The 17,943-nt window shown below is 35.4% G+C and overlaps 1 protein-coding gene across 6 annotated transcripts in view; it reads left to right on the top strand.

Moving 5' to 3' along the window:
• Nucleotides 1-17,943, top strand: part of FCHSD2 (FCH and double SH3 domains 2) — a 302,118-nt gene that overhangs the window by 43,028 nt on the left and 241,147 nt on the right. For all 6 annotated transcript variants that reach the window (XM_086678247.1, XM_086678251.1, XM_025928470.2 and 3 more), the window contains exon 3: nt 16,177-16,222. In XM_086678247.1, the coding sequence (XP_086534373.1) occupies nt 16,177-16,222 (46 nt within the window). The remainder of the gene's footprint in view (nt 1-16,176; nt 16,223-17,943) is intronic.

The raw sequence follows: 17,943 nt of genomic DNA, 5'->3' as shown, positions 1-17,943 counted from the left end.
ATTCCATATCATTTGTTAAATTTATCTATAAACATTTTATTTTATTTTTTGATGCTGTTGTAAATGGAGCATTGAAAAAATTCATTTTCTTACTGTTCATTGCTGATATGGAAGTGAATATTGAATATTAGGTTATATCCTGTGACCTACCTAAATTTACTAAGTTAGTAGCTTTTCTGTGGATTTCTTAATATTTTCCCTGTAAAAAAATTTTTTTTTTCTCTGTACATAATCATGTCATCTAAAAAAAAGATAGTTTGACTTTTTCCTTTCCAATTCTTATGCCTCATTCCTTTTCTTGCCCTTTCATATTGTACCAGTTAGTGAATGGAAGTGATGAGAGTGGACATCCTTACTTTCTATCTCTTTGCTTTCTTCCTAATCTTAGGTCAAAATCATTGAGACTGCACATGTTTTATCTGTAGAGTTTTAATAGATGCCCTTAATCAGGTCTAGGAAGGTTCTTTTTTTTTTTTTTTTTAAGTTTATTTATGTATTTTGAGAATGAGCGAGCCATGCTTGTGCATGAGCAGGGAAGGAGCAGAGAGAGAGGGAGAGAGAAAATCCCAAGCAGGCTCTGTGCTGTCAGTGCAGAGTCCATTGCAGGGCTTGATCTCATGAGCAATGAGATCATGATCTGAGCCGAGATAAAAATTCAGACCCTTAACTGACTCAGCCACCCAGGAACCCCAGAAGTTTCTTTTTATTTCTAGTTTCTTGACAGTTTTTGGTTAAGGCATTTCATTTGAATTTCATTTTTTTCCAGCTATATTGAGATGTAATTGACATATAACGTTGTAGAAGCTTAAGGTATACAGTGGGATGATTCAATACATGTCTATATTGCAAAATGATTACCACTGTAGGTTAGTTAACACATCCATCATATCACATAATTAACTTTTTTGTGTGTGTGGTAAGAACATTTAAGGTCTATTTTTTTTTTTTTTAGCAACTTTCAATGTATAATCTACAATTGTTAACTATAGCCACTCTGATGTACATTTAGAACTATACGATACACCCCAGAACTTATTCATCTTGTATTGATTTGTACCCTTTGACCACCATCTCGCCATTTCCCCCATCCTGTAGCCACGACTATTCTGTTTCTATCTGTGATTTTTTTAGCTTTTTTTGATTCCACATATAAGTGAGATCATACAGCATGTTTCTCTGTCTGACTTATTTCACTTAGTATAATGCCCTCAATTTCCATTGATCTTGCAAATGGCTAGATTTCCTTTTTTGTGTGTGTCATTGTGTATATGTATATATTTGTGTATGTATGTATACACACATGTGCGTGCACACACAGACCATGCTTTTTTAATCCATTTTTCTGTCAGTGGACACTTAGGTTGTTCCTACGTCTTGGCTATTGTGAATAATGCTATATTGAATACAGGGATATAGATATCTTTTCAAGATACTGATTTCATTTCCTTTAGATACAAACCCAGAAGTGGGATTACTGAATCATGTGGTAGTTTTATTTTTAATTTTTTGAGAAACCTCCATACCGTATTCCATAGTGGTTGCGCCAGTTTACATTCCCACCAACAGTGCCTAAGGATTATGTGTTCTCCACATTGGCCAACACTTGTTTCTTTTCTTTTTGGTAATTGCCATATGAACAGGTGTGAAATAATATCTCATTTTGGTTTTAATTTATGTTTCCTTGATGATTGGTGATGTTGAGTACCTTTTCATGTACCTGTTGACCATTTGTATGTCTTCTTTAGAAAACTGTCTTTTCAGGTCCTCTTCCCCCTTTTAATTGGGTTATTATTATTTTTTTTTCCTACTGAGTTCTGTGAGTTTCTTATGTATTTTGGATAGTGACACCTTATCAAATATTTGGCTTGTAAATATTTTCTCTCAGTCTGTAGGTTGCCTTTTTATTTTGTTGATTGTTTCTTTTGCTGCGCAGAAGGTTTTTAGTTTGATGTAGTAAAACTTGTTTATTTTTGCTTTTGCTGCTGGTGATTTTGTATCATTTCCAAGAAATTATTGCCAAGACCAATGTCAAGGAACTGTTTTACCTTATGTTTTCTTCTAGGAGGTTTATGGTTTCAGGTCTTACAGTTAACTATTTCGAGTTAATTTTTGTAAGTGGTATAAAATAGGGGTCCAGTGTCATCCTTTTATATGTGGATAGTCTTCTCACTACCATTTATTGAAGACACTGTCCTTTCCCCATTGAGTATTCTTGGCTCCCTTGTCAAATATTAGTTGACTGTATATACATAGGTCTGTTTCTGGGCTCTCTATTCTGTTGTAGGTCTATGTGTCATTTTTATTTTATTTTATTTTATTTTATTTTATTTTATTTTATTTTATTATTTTTTAATGTTTGTTTTTGAGAGACAGAGAGGGACAGAGTGTGAGCAGAGGAGGGGCAGTGAAAGAGGGAGACACAGAATCTGAAGCAGGCTCCAGTCTCTGAGCTGTCAGCACAGAGCCCGATGTGGGACTCGAAGTCATGAACTGTGAGATCATGACCTGAGCCGAAGTCAGATGCTTACTGACTGAGCCACCTAGGTGCCCCCATGTGGGTTTTTTTTTTTTTTTGATGCCAGTACCCTATAAATATTCATTTATATGCTGAACATTAGCAATATAAAGTGTCACGTACCATGGAAAAGTGCCATTGGTGGGTCAATGTGCCATAATACAGATGTATTCTTATTGACAGGATCTTATTCACAGGAAATATCAATAAGTTGTTTTGTTAAGTAAAATTGGGGCACCTAGGCAGCTCAGTCTGTTAAGCATCCAACTCTTAACTTAGGCTCAGGTCATGATCTCACTGTTCGTGGGTTTGAGCTCCACATTGGGCTCTGCACTGACGGATTCTGTGTCTGTCTCTCTCTGCCCCTCCCCTGCTTTCTCTCTCTCAAAATACATAAAATAAACTTTAAAAAACAAATATTAAGTAAAGTTTTAACATAACAGAAAGTTATGCTTATTTTAACATTTTAAAGTATACAATTAGGTGGTTTCCAGTATATTCACAGTGTTGTACAAGTATCATCACTAATTCCAGAACATTTTTATTACCCTGAAAGAAACCCCATACAAATAAGCAATCACTTGCCATTTCACCCCCTTCCCTGAGCTCATGACAATGATTAATCTGCTTTTTATTTCTATGGATTTGCTTTCTCTCAACATTTTATAAAAATGGAATCATTTAGTATGTGGCTGTAATTTTTAATTTATATGTCAACTTGGCTGGGCCACAGTGCCCAGACATGTGTCAAATATTATATGAATGTTTTTCTGAAGATGTTTTTGTATGAGAGTAATATTTAAATCAGTAGACTTTGAATAAAGCAGATTGCTCACCATAATATGGTGGGCCTCATCTAATCAGCTGAAGGCCTGAATAGAACAAAAGACTGGCTTCCTTCCCAGGTAAGAGAATTCTGCAGCAGATGGCCTTTGGACCTAAAAGCAGCTCCTTTGTGGGTCTCCAGCCTGATGACCTTTGACTTAAATGGCAACATTGGCTTTTCTCTGGGTCTCCAGCCTATTATCCTACCCTGCAGATTTTAGATTTGCCAACCTCCATAATCATGTGAGCCAGTACCTTAAAATAAATATCTTTTTATACATATACACATCATCTTGGTTCTATTTCTCTGGAGAACCTATAAATACAGTGGCCTTTTGTGGCTGGCTTCTTTCACTTACCAAGTATTTTTTGAGGTTCATCCATGTTGTAATATGTATCAGTATTTATTACTCTCTATGGCTAAATAAAATTTCATTTTATGGATATACCACATTTTGCATATTCATTGATTTGTTGATGGGCATTTGGGTTATTTCCACTTTTTGGCTATTATGGATAACACTGCCATGAACTTTGGTCTATAAGCTTTTGTTTTAATTTTTCACTTCTTGTGAGTATGTATGCTGAGGAGTGGAATTGTTACATCACATAGTAATTCTGTGTTTACTTTTTTTGAGGATGTGTCAGGTTGTTTTCTAGAAGCCGTACTGGTTTACATTCTCATCAGCAATGTATGAAGGTTCTTACTTCTCCACATCCTGGCCAGTATTTGTTCTTTTGCTTTTGTGTATAACCATTCCAGTGGGTCCGAAGTGATAACTTGCGGTGGTTTTGATTTGCATTTTCCTAGTGACTAATGGACGTTGAACATCTTTTCATGTGCTTTCATGTGCTTATTGACCGTTTGTATATTTTCTGTGGAAAAATGTATATTTAATACTTTTGCATTTTTAATTTAACTTAAATTTTTAAAAAAGTTTTATTTATCTTGAGAGAGAGAGCATGAGGAGGGGAAGGGGCAGAGTGAGAGGGAGAGAGAGAATCCCAAGCAGTCTCTGTGCTGTCAGCTCGGAGCCTGACGTGGGGCTTGATCCCATAAACCGCAAGACCATGACCTGAGCTGAAATCAAGAGTAAGACACCAACTGACTGAGCCACCCAGAATCCCCTGCTTTTGCCTTTTTAAAATTGGGCCATTGGTCTCTTTGCTATAGATTTTTAAGAGTTCTTTATGTATTCTGGATATTAAGCCCTTATATCAGATACATGATTTGCAAATAATTTTCCTATTCTATTGTCTTTTCATTTTCTTTCCTTCCTTCCCTTTCATATTCTTTCCTTTTGTTTTTTTAAACGTAATCTCTACATCAAATGTGGGGCTTGAACTCACAATCCCAAGATCAAGAGTCACATGCTCTACTGACTGAGCCAGCCAGGCAACCCTTCTTTTCATATCCTTGATAATGTCTTTTTTTTTTTTTTAACTTTTTTAACATTTATTCATTTTTGAGAGAGAGAGAGACAGAGCATGATCTGTGGAGGGGCAAAGGGAGAGAGAAGAGACACTGAATCTGAAGCAGGCTCCAGGCTCTGAGCTGTCAGTACAGAGCCCAATGCGGAGCTCGAACCCACAAACTGAGATCATGACCTGAGCCAGAGGCAGACGCTTAACCGACTGAGCCACCCAGTTGCCCTGATAATGTCCTTTGATGCATATTTTTAACTTTGATGAAGTTGTTTTACTTTTTTTTTTTCTTTTCTTGATATGCTTTTGGTGTTCCATTTAAGAATCTATTGCCAAATTGGAGATCTTGAAGATTTACTCCTATGGTTTCTTTTAAGAATTTAATAGTTTTAGCTATTACATTTAATCTTTGGTCCACTTTGAGTTAAATTTTACATTTGGAATGAGATAGGGGTCCAATTTCATTCTTTTGTATATGGAAATTCACTTGTAGCACTATTTGTTGAAAAGACTATTCTTTCTCCTTTTAATGGTTGTGGCATCCTTGTTGGCATCCTTGTTGAACAACGTGGGGCTTGAACTTGTGAACCACAAGATCATGACCTGAGCTGAAATAGGATGCTTAACTGACTGAGCTACTCAGGCGCCCCAGAACTACATACTCTTAAATAACTAGTGGGTCAAAAGAAATCACTGGGAAAATTAGAAAATACTTTGACGGGAATGAAAACAAAAACACAATATACCAAAACTTACACTATGCAGTGAAGCTACTCTGGGAAATTAGTAGCTCTGAACACCTACATTAAAAATAAAGATCTCAGATCAACCTAACTTTACACCCAAGAAACTAGTAAATAGCAAACCAAATCCAAAACCAGAAAAAGGGAGAAAATAATAAAGATTAGATCAGAGATAAATGAAATAGAGGATAGAAAGACAGTAGAGAGAATGAATGAAACCAAAGTCGATTCTTTGAAGAGCTCAACAATAGGTAAATCTTTAACTAGTCTAAGAAAAAAGAGAGAAGATGCAAATAGCTAAAGTGAGAAATGAAAATGGGGGCATTACTCTTTATTCTACCATTAAAATAAAAAGTATTATAAGAGTACTATGAGCAGTTGTATGCCAACAAATTGGATAACCTAGATGAAAAGGACAAATTCCTAGAAACACACAAATTACCAAAACTGATTCAAGAAAAGAATAGAAATTCTCAACAGACCTTTTACAAATAATGAAATTGAATCAGTAATTAAAAACCTTCCAACAAAAAGTCTAGGAGTAGACATCTTCATAGGTGGACTTTACTAAACAGTTAAAGAAGAATTAACACCAGTCCTTCTCAAACACTCCCCCCCCAACCCCCCCCACCAAAAAAAATTAGAGAAGGGAACACTCACATTCTATGAGGTCCTCATTATTCTGATATGAAAGTCACACAAAGATATCACAAGAAAACTACAGATCAATATCCCTTATGAACATTGATGGAAAAATTCTCAAAAAACAACAACACATTTACAGGATTATACACTTTGACAGAGTGAGATTCATCCCAGGAATGTAAAAGTTCAATGTAAGAAAATCAATGAATGAAATACACCATACAAATAGAACAAAGGACAAAACCATATAATCATGTCAATAGAGACAGGAAAAGCATTTGACAAAATTCAGCACCTTTTCATGTTAAAACTGCTCAGTAAACTAAAGGCACAGCATAGAAAATATAGTCAATGATATTGTAAGAGCACTGTGTGGTAACAGATGGTAGCTACACTTGTGATGATCATAGCATAACTTAAAGAGAAGTTGGATCACTGTTATATACCTGAAATATTGTAACACATATAAGCACATGTAGCATCCTGTGTCAGTTATACTCAAAAAATTTAGACAAATATATTAAAAAACACTCAGTAAACTAGGAATAAAAGGAAACTTCCTTTTAAAAAAATTATTTATTTTGAGAGAGAGGGAGGGAGTGGCAGAGAGAAAGGGAGAAGGAGAATCTCAAGCAGGCTCCGAGCTATCAGCTTGGAGCGCAGCATGGGGCTTGATCTAGTGAACCATGACACCATGACTAGAACTGAAACCAAGAGTCAGATGCTTAACTGACTGAGCCACCAGGTGCCCCGGAAACTTCCTTAATATTATAAAGGGCTCATAGAAAAACCCACAGTAACATTCATTATACAGTTGACCCTTGAACAACATGGGTTTGAACCATGTGGGTCCAAATTTTTTTGATAAATACAGTACAGTACTATAAATTTATTTTCTCTTCCTTATGATTTTCTTAATAACATTTTCTTTTATGTAGCTTAGTTTATGGTAAGAATACAGTATATAATATAACATACAAATGTGTTAATTGTTTGTTATTGGTAAGGCTTACAGTCACCAGTAGGCTATGCATAGTTAAGGTTTTGGGGAGTCAAAAGCCATACATGGATTTTTGACTGCTTGTATTGTGTAAGGGTCAGCTGTACTCAGTGGCAAAAGACACATCTTTCCCCCTAACATCAGGAACAAGAGGGAACCCCCACTTTCTCCACTGCTCTTCTCTTGGCATTTGAACATTGTAATTTGATCTGAAAGTGGTATTTCTTTATTAGTTTTTAAAATTATTACTTAAGTTTTAAAAGTTCATTTGAAATATTGGTTACGTATTTCATTTGCTTGATGGCAGCATTTTTCTCATGAGTGTCCTTTGGCTACTGTTTTTCCTTTTTTAAAATTTACATTTGGGTTATTTATTTTTTGAATGAAGGGGGTTTTCCCCGTACTACTTTTTGTAGGTATCTCAGGGTAGCTGCAGTCTTCCAAATCTACAGTAATTTTCTTTACAACCAGGTTTGTGTGTATTAATTTATTTTATTTCTCCTTTACCAGAGAAGATTGGACCGTTGGTAGTGCAGGCTGTCTCACTATCTTTTTGCCACACCAGCAACCTAATTTCTGCTAGTGTAGCTTGTTTATGTGATTCCTAATTTAGTACTGTCTCCTCTACTTCTTCAAACTGTGAACAACAAAGCTCTTTCCCCAGCCCACGTCCCCTGTTTTCGTTGTTGCAAATGTGGTTTAAATTTTATACCTCAGGAAGTATACTTGAAGAAATGTAGACACCTCCCCCCTTGAGTTTTGGAGCCTTGTGCCTTATATTCACCCTCCTTCTCCAGTTTGTCTCTCTTTTGGCTTATCTTTCACTTATATTTCATATGTTTCCTAGTTTTATTGGAGATCATGTTTGCATGTATGTTTTTTATTCTCTTTATTGCTTTTGAGTAACTTCTGGGAGGAGTAAGAAGATTTTCACTTTGCTCTGTCATGAAGACCAGAGTTGCTTAAAATGTATTTTTTGTTAGTGCTGTGCATATTCATTTAGTCAAAATATTTAAACTGGATTAAATTTGATAATTCTAAGCTGTGGAATGTATTTGCACTTATTTAACAAAGACTTGTCTAACATTTAGTATGTGCCAAGTCTGTTCTAAGTGCTTTACAAATATGTACATTTCATCTTCATAATAATCCTGTGAGGTAGGTGTTCTTTTTATTCCCATTTAACCAATAGGACACTGAAGCACAGTCAGGAAAATTAACTTGCCCAAGGTTGCCTGCCTAATTAATAAGAAATAAGAACACTTTCTGCTTTTCATTTTATGACGATAGCATTTGTGGATCTTGGCATCATCCATTTATACCTTGTCTTAATGGATCCCTTGAGAAGAGAGTCTATGTCTTATTCATCTTTTTATTTCCAATGCCTCTTTAGCAGAATACCTGAAATTCAGAAGATACTTGATGAATGTTGGTGACTATTTTTATTAGGAGCCAAGTAATTTCCTCTGTGCCAGACTTTTATAGTTTCAGTTCTTTATTCTACTTGCTTTGTTTAAAAAAAAGTTTTTTGTGTTTCATGTCATCATTTTATTTATTTATTTATTTATTTATTTTTTAAAAATTTTTTTTTTTTTCAACGTTTATTTATTTTTGGGACACAGAGAGACAGAGCATGAACGGGGGAGGGGCAGAGAGAGAGGGAGACACAGAATCGGAAACAGGCTCCAGGCTCTGAGCCATCAGCCCAGAGCCTGACGCGGGGCTCGAACTCACGGACCGCGAGATCGTGACCTGGCTGAAGTCGGACGCTTAACCGACTGCGCCACCCAGGCGCCCCTCATGTCATCATTTTAATGTTATTGCCATATTTGCTGTAATAATACCCCTAAAAACAGCCATTGTATTCCAGAACAAAATTATAAAGGTTTTTTTCTTAATGAAAGAATTATCAATATGCTAATAATATAAGCACTAATTCCCTTACCCCAGCTTGCTGTCCATGTTAAAAAATTATTTTTTATATCCTAATATTAGTTCTATTTAAAGTATTATTTATAAAATAACAGAGGTGAACTAACTCAGAGTAGTAAAATGTGGTAGTTATAGTTCATTTGTTTTTGTTTTTTGTTTTTTTAGTCCATGCATATTTAATACTCATTTTTTTTTCTATTTTAAGCATATATTACCATTTAGGGGCACCTGGGTGGCTCAGTCGGTTGAGCATCCGACTTTGGCTCAGGTCGTGATCTCACAGCTTGTGGGTTCGAGCCCTGCATCAGGCTGACAGCTCAGAGCCTGGAGCCTGCTTCGGATTCTGTCTGCCTCGCTCTCTACCCCTCCCCCACTCGTGCTCCGTCTCTGTCTTTGTCTCTGTCTTTAAAAAATGAATGAAAACCTTAAAAAAAAAAAGAATATATCACCATTTTAAAAAACCTTAAAAAAAAGTTTTTATTTAAATTCCAGTTAAAGATACAATGTAATATTAGTTTCAAGTGTTCAATACAGTGATTTAACACTTCCATATAACACCCTGTGCTCCTCACTACAAGGGTACTTCTTCATCTCCCTCACTTATTTTACCCATTCCCCCACCCACATCCCCTCTGGCAACCATCAGTTTGTTCTCTATAGTGTAGAGTCTGTTTCTTGGTTTGCCTCTTTTTTTTTTTTTTTTTTGCCTTTGCTTATTTGCCTTGTTTCTTAAATCTACAGATGAGTGAGATCATACAGTATTTATCTTTCTCTGACTTATTTTCACTGAGCATAATACTCTCTAGCTCCATCCATGTCCCTGCAAATGGCAAGATTTCATTTTTTATTGCTGAGTTATATTCCATTATGAATATATATGTATCACATCTTCTTTATCATCAGTTGATGGGCACTTGGGCTGCTTCCATAGTTTGGCTATTGTGGATAATGCTCCTGTAAACATTGGGGTGCATGTATCTCTGAATTAGTATTTTTATATTCTTTGGATAAAACACTTAGTAGTGCGATTGCTGGATTGTAGGATAGTTCTATTTTTAACTTTTTTAAAAAGTTTATTTATTTATTTTGAGAGAGAGAAAGAGAGTGAGCACGTGTGTGTGCATAAGCAGGGGAGGGGCAGAGAGAGAAAGGGGAAGAGATAATCCCAAGCAGGATCCATGCTCAGCACAGAGCCCAACGGAGGGCTCTATCTCACGAGTGTGAGATCACAATCTGAGCCGATATCGAGAGTCCAACGCTTAATCAACTGAGCTAGGCACTCCTTTTTTAACTTTTGAGGAACCTCCATACTGTTTTCCAGAGTGGCTGCACCAGTTTGTGTTCCCACCAACAGTGCAAGAGGGTTCCCCTATCTCCACATCCTCACCAACATCTGTTGTTTCTTTTGTTGTTGATTTTAGCTATTTTGACAGGTGTGAGGTGGTGATCTCTCATTGTAGTTTTGATTTGTGTTTTCCTGATGATCAGTGGTGTTGGGCATCGTTTCATGTGTCTGCTGACCATCTGTATGTCTTCTTTGGAAAGATGTCTATTCATGTTGTCTGCCTATTTTTAATTGGGTTATTCATTTTTTGGGTATTGAGTTTTAAAAGTTCTTTATATATTTTGAGTATATATCACTGTTGATCTATTATGCCAGTGATAGACACCTGGACTACTTCCTGTTTTTGTCTGTTTATGAATAAAGGTGCTATAGATATTTTTGTTGAGTGTTTTTAGGGATGTGTATTTTCATCTCTCTTGGTAAATGCCCACTATTAGAATTGCTGTGTCAAGATAGATGTGTGCTTAATTATATAATAAAAACCATATTTTTTCCCAAAGTGGTTGTATTATTTTACATTCCCACCACCAACATACTAGAGTTTTATAGCTCTATCATCCCATTGATATTTATAGTTACCAGTCTTTTAAGTTTTAGCCATCTGGTATGTGTGTTTTTCTGTATTTTTAACATTCATCATTATGGTTATTATCCCATTTCCACTACCACCATTAATAATTTGAACATTCTTAGGTGTTCTGCTTATCCTGGTGATGAATTATTGAGTTAGGGAGTCCCCAAGACAACTCTCACTTTTGACACCAACCGCAAGTTTGGAGGTCTCAAAGGTTACCCTCACTTCTGACATGATTTGCAAGATCAGGGAGCCCCAGGACCACCCTTAGATTTGATAATTCAATAGAAGGACTCACAGAATTCATTGAAAGTTTACTGAAGTGTGTGTGTGTGTGTGTGTGTGTGTGTGTGTGTGTGTGTGTGTGTGTTTTATAGTGAAAGGATATTACCTTATAATCAGCCAAGAGAAGAGGTGTATTTGGTCACCATGATATGATTAACTGCCCATGTGGCTGACCTTATTAGTTTCCAGCTTCTTCAGAGGTTGAACTGATAACCATGTGTTAGGAACCCCCCCTTTCCTCCACACCACTCTCAATAAATCACATTGCTATCATAGACTATGCATGGCCTAAGGTCCCCAGGTAAACAAAAACACTGTTATCAGACATGACATTCCATAGGTTTAGAGATCATTCCCCAGAAGTCAAGGGCAAAGGCCAGACCTCTCTTGGGGCAAGGTTAATCCTTTACTGCACATTCATATACCCTCCTTGTTTTTTAAAGCTCATGTACACAAAATAGTTAGGTTTTCTGATACAGTCTGTCCAAGGTTGAGAAACTTAACTGGTCCATATGGATATAGATTGTGATCTTGGTTCTACTGAGCTATTTAATTCATACTCATGAAGAGCCTGAAACCTGATTATTTAGTTTCTATCCATTCATTCAGCAAACATTTACTGAATAAACTTCTTTAGCTTTCAGGCACTGTGCTACACATATAAATACAAAACACACTCCTTGCTCTCAGGGAACTCTAGTCAATTCACAATTAAAATACTTGAAGCAGGTGCTTTGTTACAACATGCTGGAGGACCTTAGAGAAAGGGTATCCAAATCACAAGTGGAATTCAGGAAGACTTTTTAGAGGTTATGCTTAAGCTAAGTTTTGAAGGATGAGGAAGAATTAAGCCAAATAATGGGGAAAGGGAATTCCAAGTAAAAAGGAGTACATTTGCTAGACTATGAGCATGAGCCTACTGGTCCTTTTAAGAACTTTAGCTGGGGTCTGAGATGTGAATGGGGGAGTTTACAGAGATAAAGTCACATACAACCTTAAGGGAGTTTAGATTTTTACTCTGGGAGTGATGAGCTTTTTTAGGAATATTAGTAGGAGAGTAGCTTGATCAGATTTGTTTTAGAAAAATTATTTAGAATATTGGATTTTATTAGAGAAATAACTATTACAGGGATTTATTCTTTATATATGTTGTTTATAGCAACATTATTTATAATAGGTAAGATATGAAACAACCCAAATTCATCAGTAGATAAATGAATAAACAAATTGTAGTATATCCATACAATGGAGTATAATAATAATTGGATTTTTACAGTGGAGTGGAATAATAATTCAGTCACAAAAGGTAATGGAGTATTGATACCTTCTACAACTTGGACCTTGGAAACATACTAAGTGAAAGAAGTCAGATACAAAGGGTCATGTATGATTCCTTTTATATGAAATCTCCAGAATAGGCAAATATGTAATAGAGGCAGAAAAATATATTACTTTTTGCCAGGGATAAAAGGAGGGGGAATGGAGAGAGTGATTACTTAATGAATATGGAGTGTTCTGGAGTAATGAAAAGGTTTTGAAAGTGGGTAGAGGTGGTAGTTGCATACTGTGAACACATGAAATGCTGTTGAACTGAACACTTTATTATTTATTTATGTATTTAATTTTTATTTTTATTTACTTTATTTTCTTTTATTTATTTATTTTTTTTAACTGAACACTTTAAACTGGTTAATTGTGGGGTGCCTGGGTGGCTCATTCGGTTATGATCTCGTGGTTGGTGAGTTGGAGCCCTGCATCGGGCTCTGTGCTGACAGCTTGGAGCCTGGAGCCTGCTTCTGATTCTGTGTCTCCCTCTCTCTCTCTGCCCCTTTCCAGCTCATGCTCGGTCTCTTTGTCTCTCAAAAATAAATAAATGTTAAAAACATTTTTTAAAATTATTAGTTGTATGTCATATAAATTTCACCTCAAAAATATATACACATCCACATGGTATGAATTCAAATAACACAAACAATGCAGTAAAAGGTCTTCTAACACCAGTTCCTTTCTTCATATGGAGCCATTGTCAAGCCAGTTTCTTGTTAATATTTCAGAGAATTCTATCACAGTGATTTCCTAGGGGACCACAGTAGGCATTTTTCCACAGAATAGTTTTTCATTTAAGGGACTACAGATCTTCCTTGACTTACAGTGGGGTTATGTTTTGATAAACCCATTGAAAGTTGAAAATAATGACATTAGGTCAAAAATGCATTTTGTATACCTAACCTACAAAACATCATAGCTTAGCCTAGCCTACCTTAAACGTGCTCAGAACACTTAGATTAGCATACAGTTGGGCAAAATCATTTAACGCAAAGCCTATTTTATAACAAAGTGTTGACAATCTCATGTAATTTATTGACTACTGTATTGAAAGCGAAAACCAGGATTGTTGTATGGGTATAGAATTGTTGGTTATAAATAAGGTGTTTACCATTGTGATTGCGTGGCTGACTGGGAGCTGGGGCGCACTGATGCTTCCTTGCACAACAGTGGAGAGTTTTGTGCTGGCCCAGGAAAAGATCAAAATTTAAAATTTGAAGTTCGGTTTCTACTGAATGCATATCACTTTTGCACCATTGTAAAGTCGAAAAATTGTAAGTCGAACCATTGCAAGTTGGGGACTATCTGTGTTCTAATGGAGTAGTATTGTAATTATAATACAGCATATATGGGTAAACATTTTCATGTAAAAAGATAGTATACTATATATACATTAATCTGTAACTTTTCTGTTTACTTAACACTGCGTCCTCTTGTAAAGTTGACGCAGTAGAATTTACTAAGTAATCCATGTTTTCTCCTTTGAATCAAAATATCTTCTTTTTCAGTTACTAAATTTTTGTGTATTTAGGTGCATTTCTGACTTCTGTTTCATTATCTTTCTGTTTATTCATGTTCCATTACTAAGCTATCTTAATTATTGCCACCTTATTAAATTAGTTTTTGTTATGTGGTGAAGGTAGGTCTTTTGAAATACTTTTTCAGAATCTTAATAACTGTTCTTAAGTGTTCATTTTTTCCATGTGAACTTTATAATCAACCTATTTAGGTAAAAGAAAAATGCTTTTGAAATATGGCAAACTTAACTCTCCAACCTTTGGCAACCACTAATCTACTTTATGTCTCTGTAGGCTTGCCTATTCTGGGACATTCTGTATAAATGAAATCATGTAATATGTGTCCTTTTATGTGGCTTCTTAGCATAGTGTTTTCCAGGTTCATCCATACTGTATCATGTATCAATATTTCATTCCTTTTTTGAATAATATTCTATCATATGATATAGCACATCTTATTTATCTGTTCACCAGTTAATGGACTTTTGGGTTGATTCCACTTTCTGGCTATTATGAATAATGTTGCTATGAACATTTGTTTACAAGTTTTTATATAGACAAGTTTTCTTGGGTATGTACCTAGGAATAGAACTGCTGGGTCAATATGGTAACTCTATGTTTAACCTTTTGAGGAACTCCTACACTATGATTTTCTAAAGCAGCTGCATCATTTTATATTCCTACCAGCATTGTACCAGTTCTAATTTCTCTACATCTTTGCCATCGCTTGTTCTTGTCCATCTGTTTAATTATAGCATCCATTAATATTTTTAAAGATGTTTATGAGAAACTGATGTTGAATTTTAACAAATGCCTTTTCATCTTCTATGGAGATTATGAGAAGATTTTTTTGTTCTCTCTTGATACTGTGAATTATAACAAATAGGTTTCTAATATTAATGATGTTGATTTTGAATAGTTGTCAACTTGGATTTGTTTTCTTTCTTTAGAACACAAAATTACTTAGTAGACATGTAATTGTTTCATAACAATTAAAAATCCACCGAGAATTTTAAAATTAATTGATACGCACATTCAGAATAAGAGTTCCATTTTCTTGGAGACTTCACTTGAACATCCTTATTTTAAGATGAGTTACATCTAGGCTTTCAAGCTAAATAAATAAACACTGAATGCTAAATGAATACTACTACTGAATAGCTTGAATGTTTGCTTTCATGTTTTGTGAAATATTAGAAAATACTACCTCCTTCAAAATATGGGTAAGTTTTCAGATTTTTTTTTTTTTTTTTTTTGAGAGCGAGTGAGCACAGGTGGGGAGAGCCTCACTCCCAGGGCAGAGCCTGATGCAAGGCTCAGTCCCATGACCCTGGGATTACTGACCTGAGCTGAAATCAAGAGTCAGACACTTAACCGACTAAGCCACCGAAGTGCCCCAGTTTTCAGATTTTTTAATGATGAAAGTATAAGCTAGTTCATTTTAGTTTCTTCTGCCTGGGTATTTATGATAGGTGAGAAGATAACATATATACATACATATATATATGTATATACATATATATATTTTAATTTATTTTTGAGAGAGAGAGAGTGGGAGGGAGAGGGCAGGGAGAGGGGGAGAGAGAGAGAGATACAGAGAGAGAGAATCCCAAGTAGGCTCTGCACTGTGAACGCAGAGCCTAATGTGGGGCTTGAACTCATGAACTGTGAGCCAAAAACCAGAATTGGGTGCTTAACCGACTGAGCCACCCAGGCGCCCCAAGCACTTAATATATTCTAAATAACTAAATTTTACTCTATCATTTGACATGGGTACTGTTATAACTATCCCCATTTTGAGGCATAGAGAAGTCAAGTGACTCGACCAAGACCATAGGGCTACTAAGTGGTAGAGCCAGAATTTGAATGTAGTTTTTCTGAGTCCAGAGCCTTTTGTCAGCAGTGTTCCTAGAACATAAGATGAATAAAATATTGTCCTTTCCCTGAACACAGTTTTTACCAGGTAGTATCTGAGGATGTGTTGATAAATTTACATAAAATTATTGTTATACTTCTGCTAATGAATTTTTATTTGTGTTTTTAGGACATTCAGTCAGAAGAAGGCTGCTATTGAAAGAGAGTATGCACAGGTAAGCTTGGAAACTGAGATGACCATTCTAGGTATACCTCTTCTTTGGCTTAAAGGCAGATATACTCATTAGAGAGAAACTTGTTATCCCGGCATCCTGTTTTTCTTCTTATTTCTGACTATCTCACTTTGATTCTCTCTTTACTCCATTTGAATCTCTAGATGAGGAGCTAAGTTGCTCCTTACTACAATGAAGGTTATGAACTTTTGGAGAGAAGATAATATTTATAGCAGTTGTAAGGTATTTACAAATATAAATAATAATGCATATACTTTATAAGTATATATAGGTGACTCTCGAACAACATGGGCTTGAACTATGATTGTCCACCAATATGTGGGGTTTTTTTTGATAAATATATGTACAGTACTGTAAATGTATGTTCTCTTCCTCATAGTTTTCTTAATAACAGTTTCTTTTCTCTAGCTTACTTTATTGTAAAAATACAGTATATAATATAAAATATATGCTAATTGACTGCTTATGTTATCAGTAAGTCTTCTGGTCAATAGTAGCAATTAGTGGTTAAATTTTTAGGGAGTCAAAAGTTATATGGGAATTTTTGACTACATTGGGGGTTGGCATCCCTAATTGCTGCATTGTTCAAGCGTCAGCTGTATATTCATTCTCTTACATATCCCATTCTTTGCAGTCTTATGGAAGGTTTATTTTGTTCAGTCGGGCATTTATTTAGGTCCCTATTGACAGAGAATGATGTACTTTGAATGGATGACATAGTTCTATTTCTAGGGAAATTTAAGCATTTCATTCTTTTATTTATTTATTTAAATTAAAAAAAATGTTTATTTATTTTTGAGAGAGACAGCACATGAATGGGGGAAGGGCAGAGAGAGAGGGAGACACAGAATTTGAAGCAGGCTCCAGGCTCCGAGCTGTCAGCACAGAGCCCAATGTAGGGCTTGAACTCATGAACTATGAGATCATGACCTGAGCTGAAGTCAGACGCTCAACCGACTGAGCCACCCAGGCACCCCTTTTCATTCTTTTATTTTAATTAGAATCTTATTTGCTCCCAGATAACTAAATGTGCCAAGAAAAAATTATGTTGATATATCATTTTATAGATATGTAAGAAATAATAATTACCTTTCCTTGTACAAAAATAGTATGACATGATTTGGAAATTTTGGCCCTTGTAAGCAATTGCTTTCTTTGTGGAATAGAATTCTAAAATCGATCTCCTCCCACTCCCAAAATTATAAAAGTTGTATGTGAAACAAAATTTAAAAATACAGGAAAACATTAGAAGGAAATGCTGTACAGGGTAACTACTTATGGCTGCTGTTGTTATTCTTATAAATAGTGAAATTGGGATATGATTTTTTTTGTGTTTTGTCAGATTTTGATTTTAATTTTTACTCTGATTTCATTGTAGCTAACAAGGTAACTGTGTTTTATTTGATAGTCTTAGATAATTATCCGTTTCTTGAAAACTAGATAGATTCATTAATTCAGTTGTTATTGAGTGGTTATTAATCAGGTGTTTTACATAACAAATTAGCATCAGTTCTAGTAATTAGTGTTGAACCTTATTCTGTGCTTATATAGGAAGTATTAGTAATGATGGGTAAAATTTATTGAATCCTTGTGCCAGGCACTTTGCTGATTATTTTACATTATGTTATCTGGTTTAATCCTCTCAATAAACCTGTGAAATAGGGACAGTTATCATGCCCTTTACAGATATGTTTCCCCTGGGA

This window comes from Puma concolor, chromosome D1 (genome assembly GCF_028749965.1).
Source record: "Puma concolor isolate L17-30 chromosome D1, mPumCon1.1.hap2, whole genome shotgun sequence".
In the NCBI taxonomy this organism is placed as follows: domain Eukaryota; kingdom Metazoa; phylum Chordata; class Mammalia; order Carnivora; family Felidae; genus Puma; species Puma concolor.
This window is presented reverse-complemented; position numbering and strand designations above follow the sequence as displayed.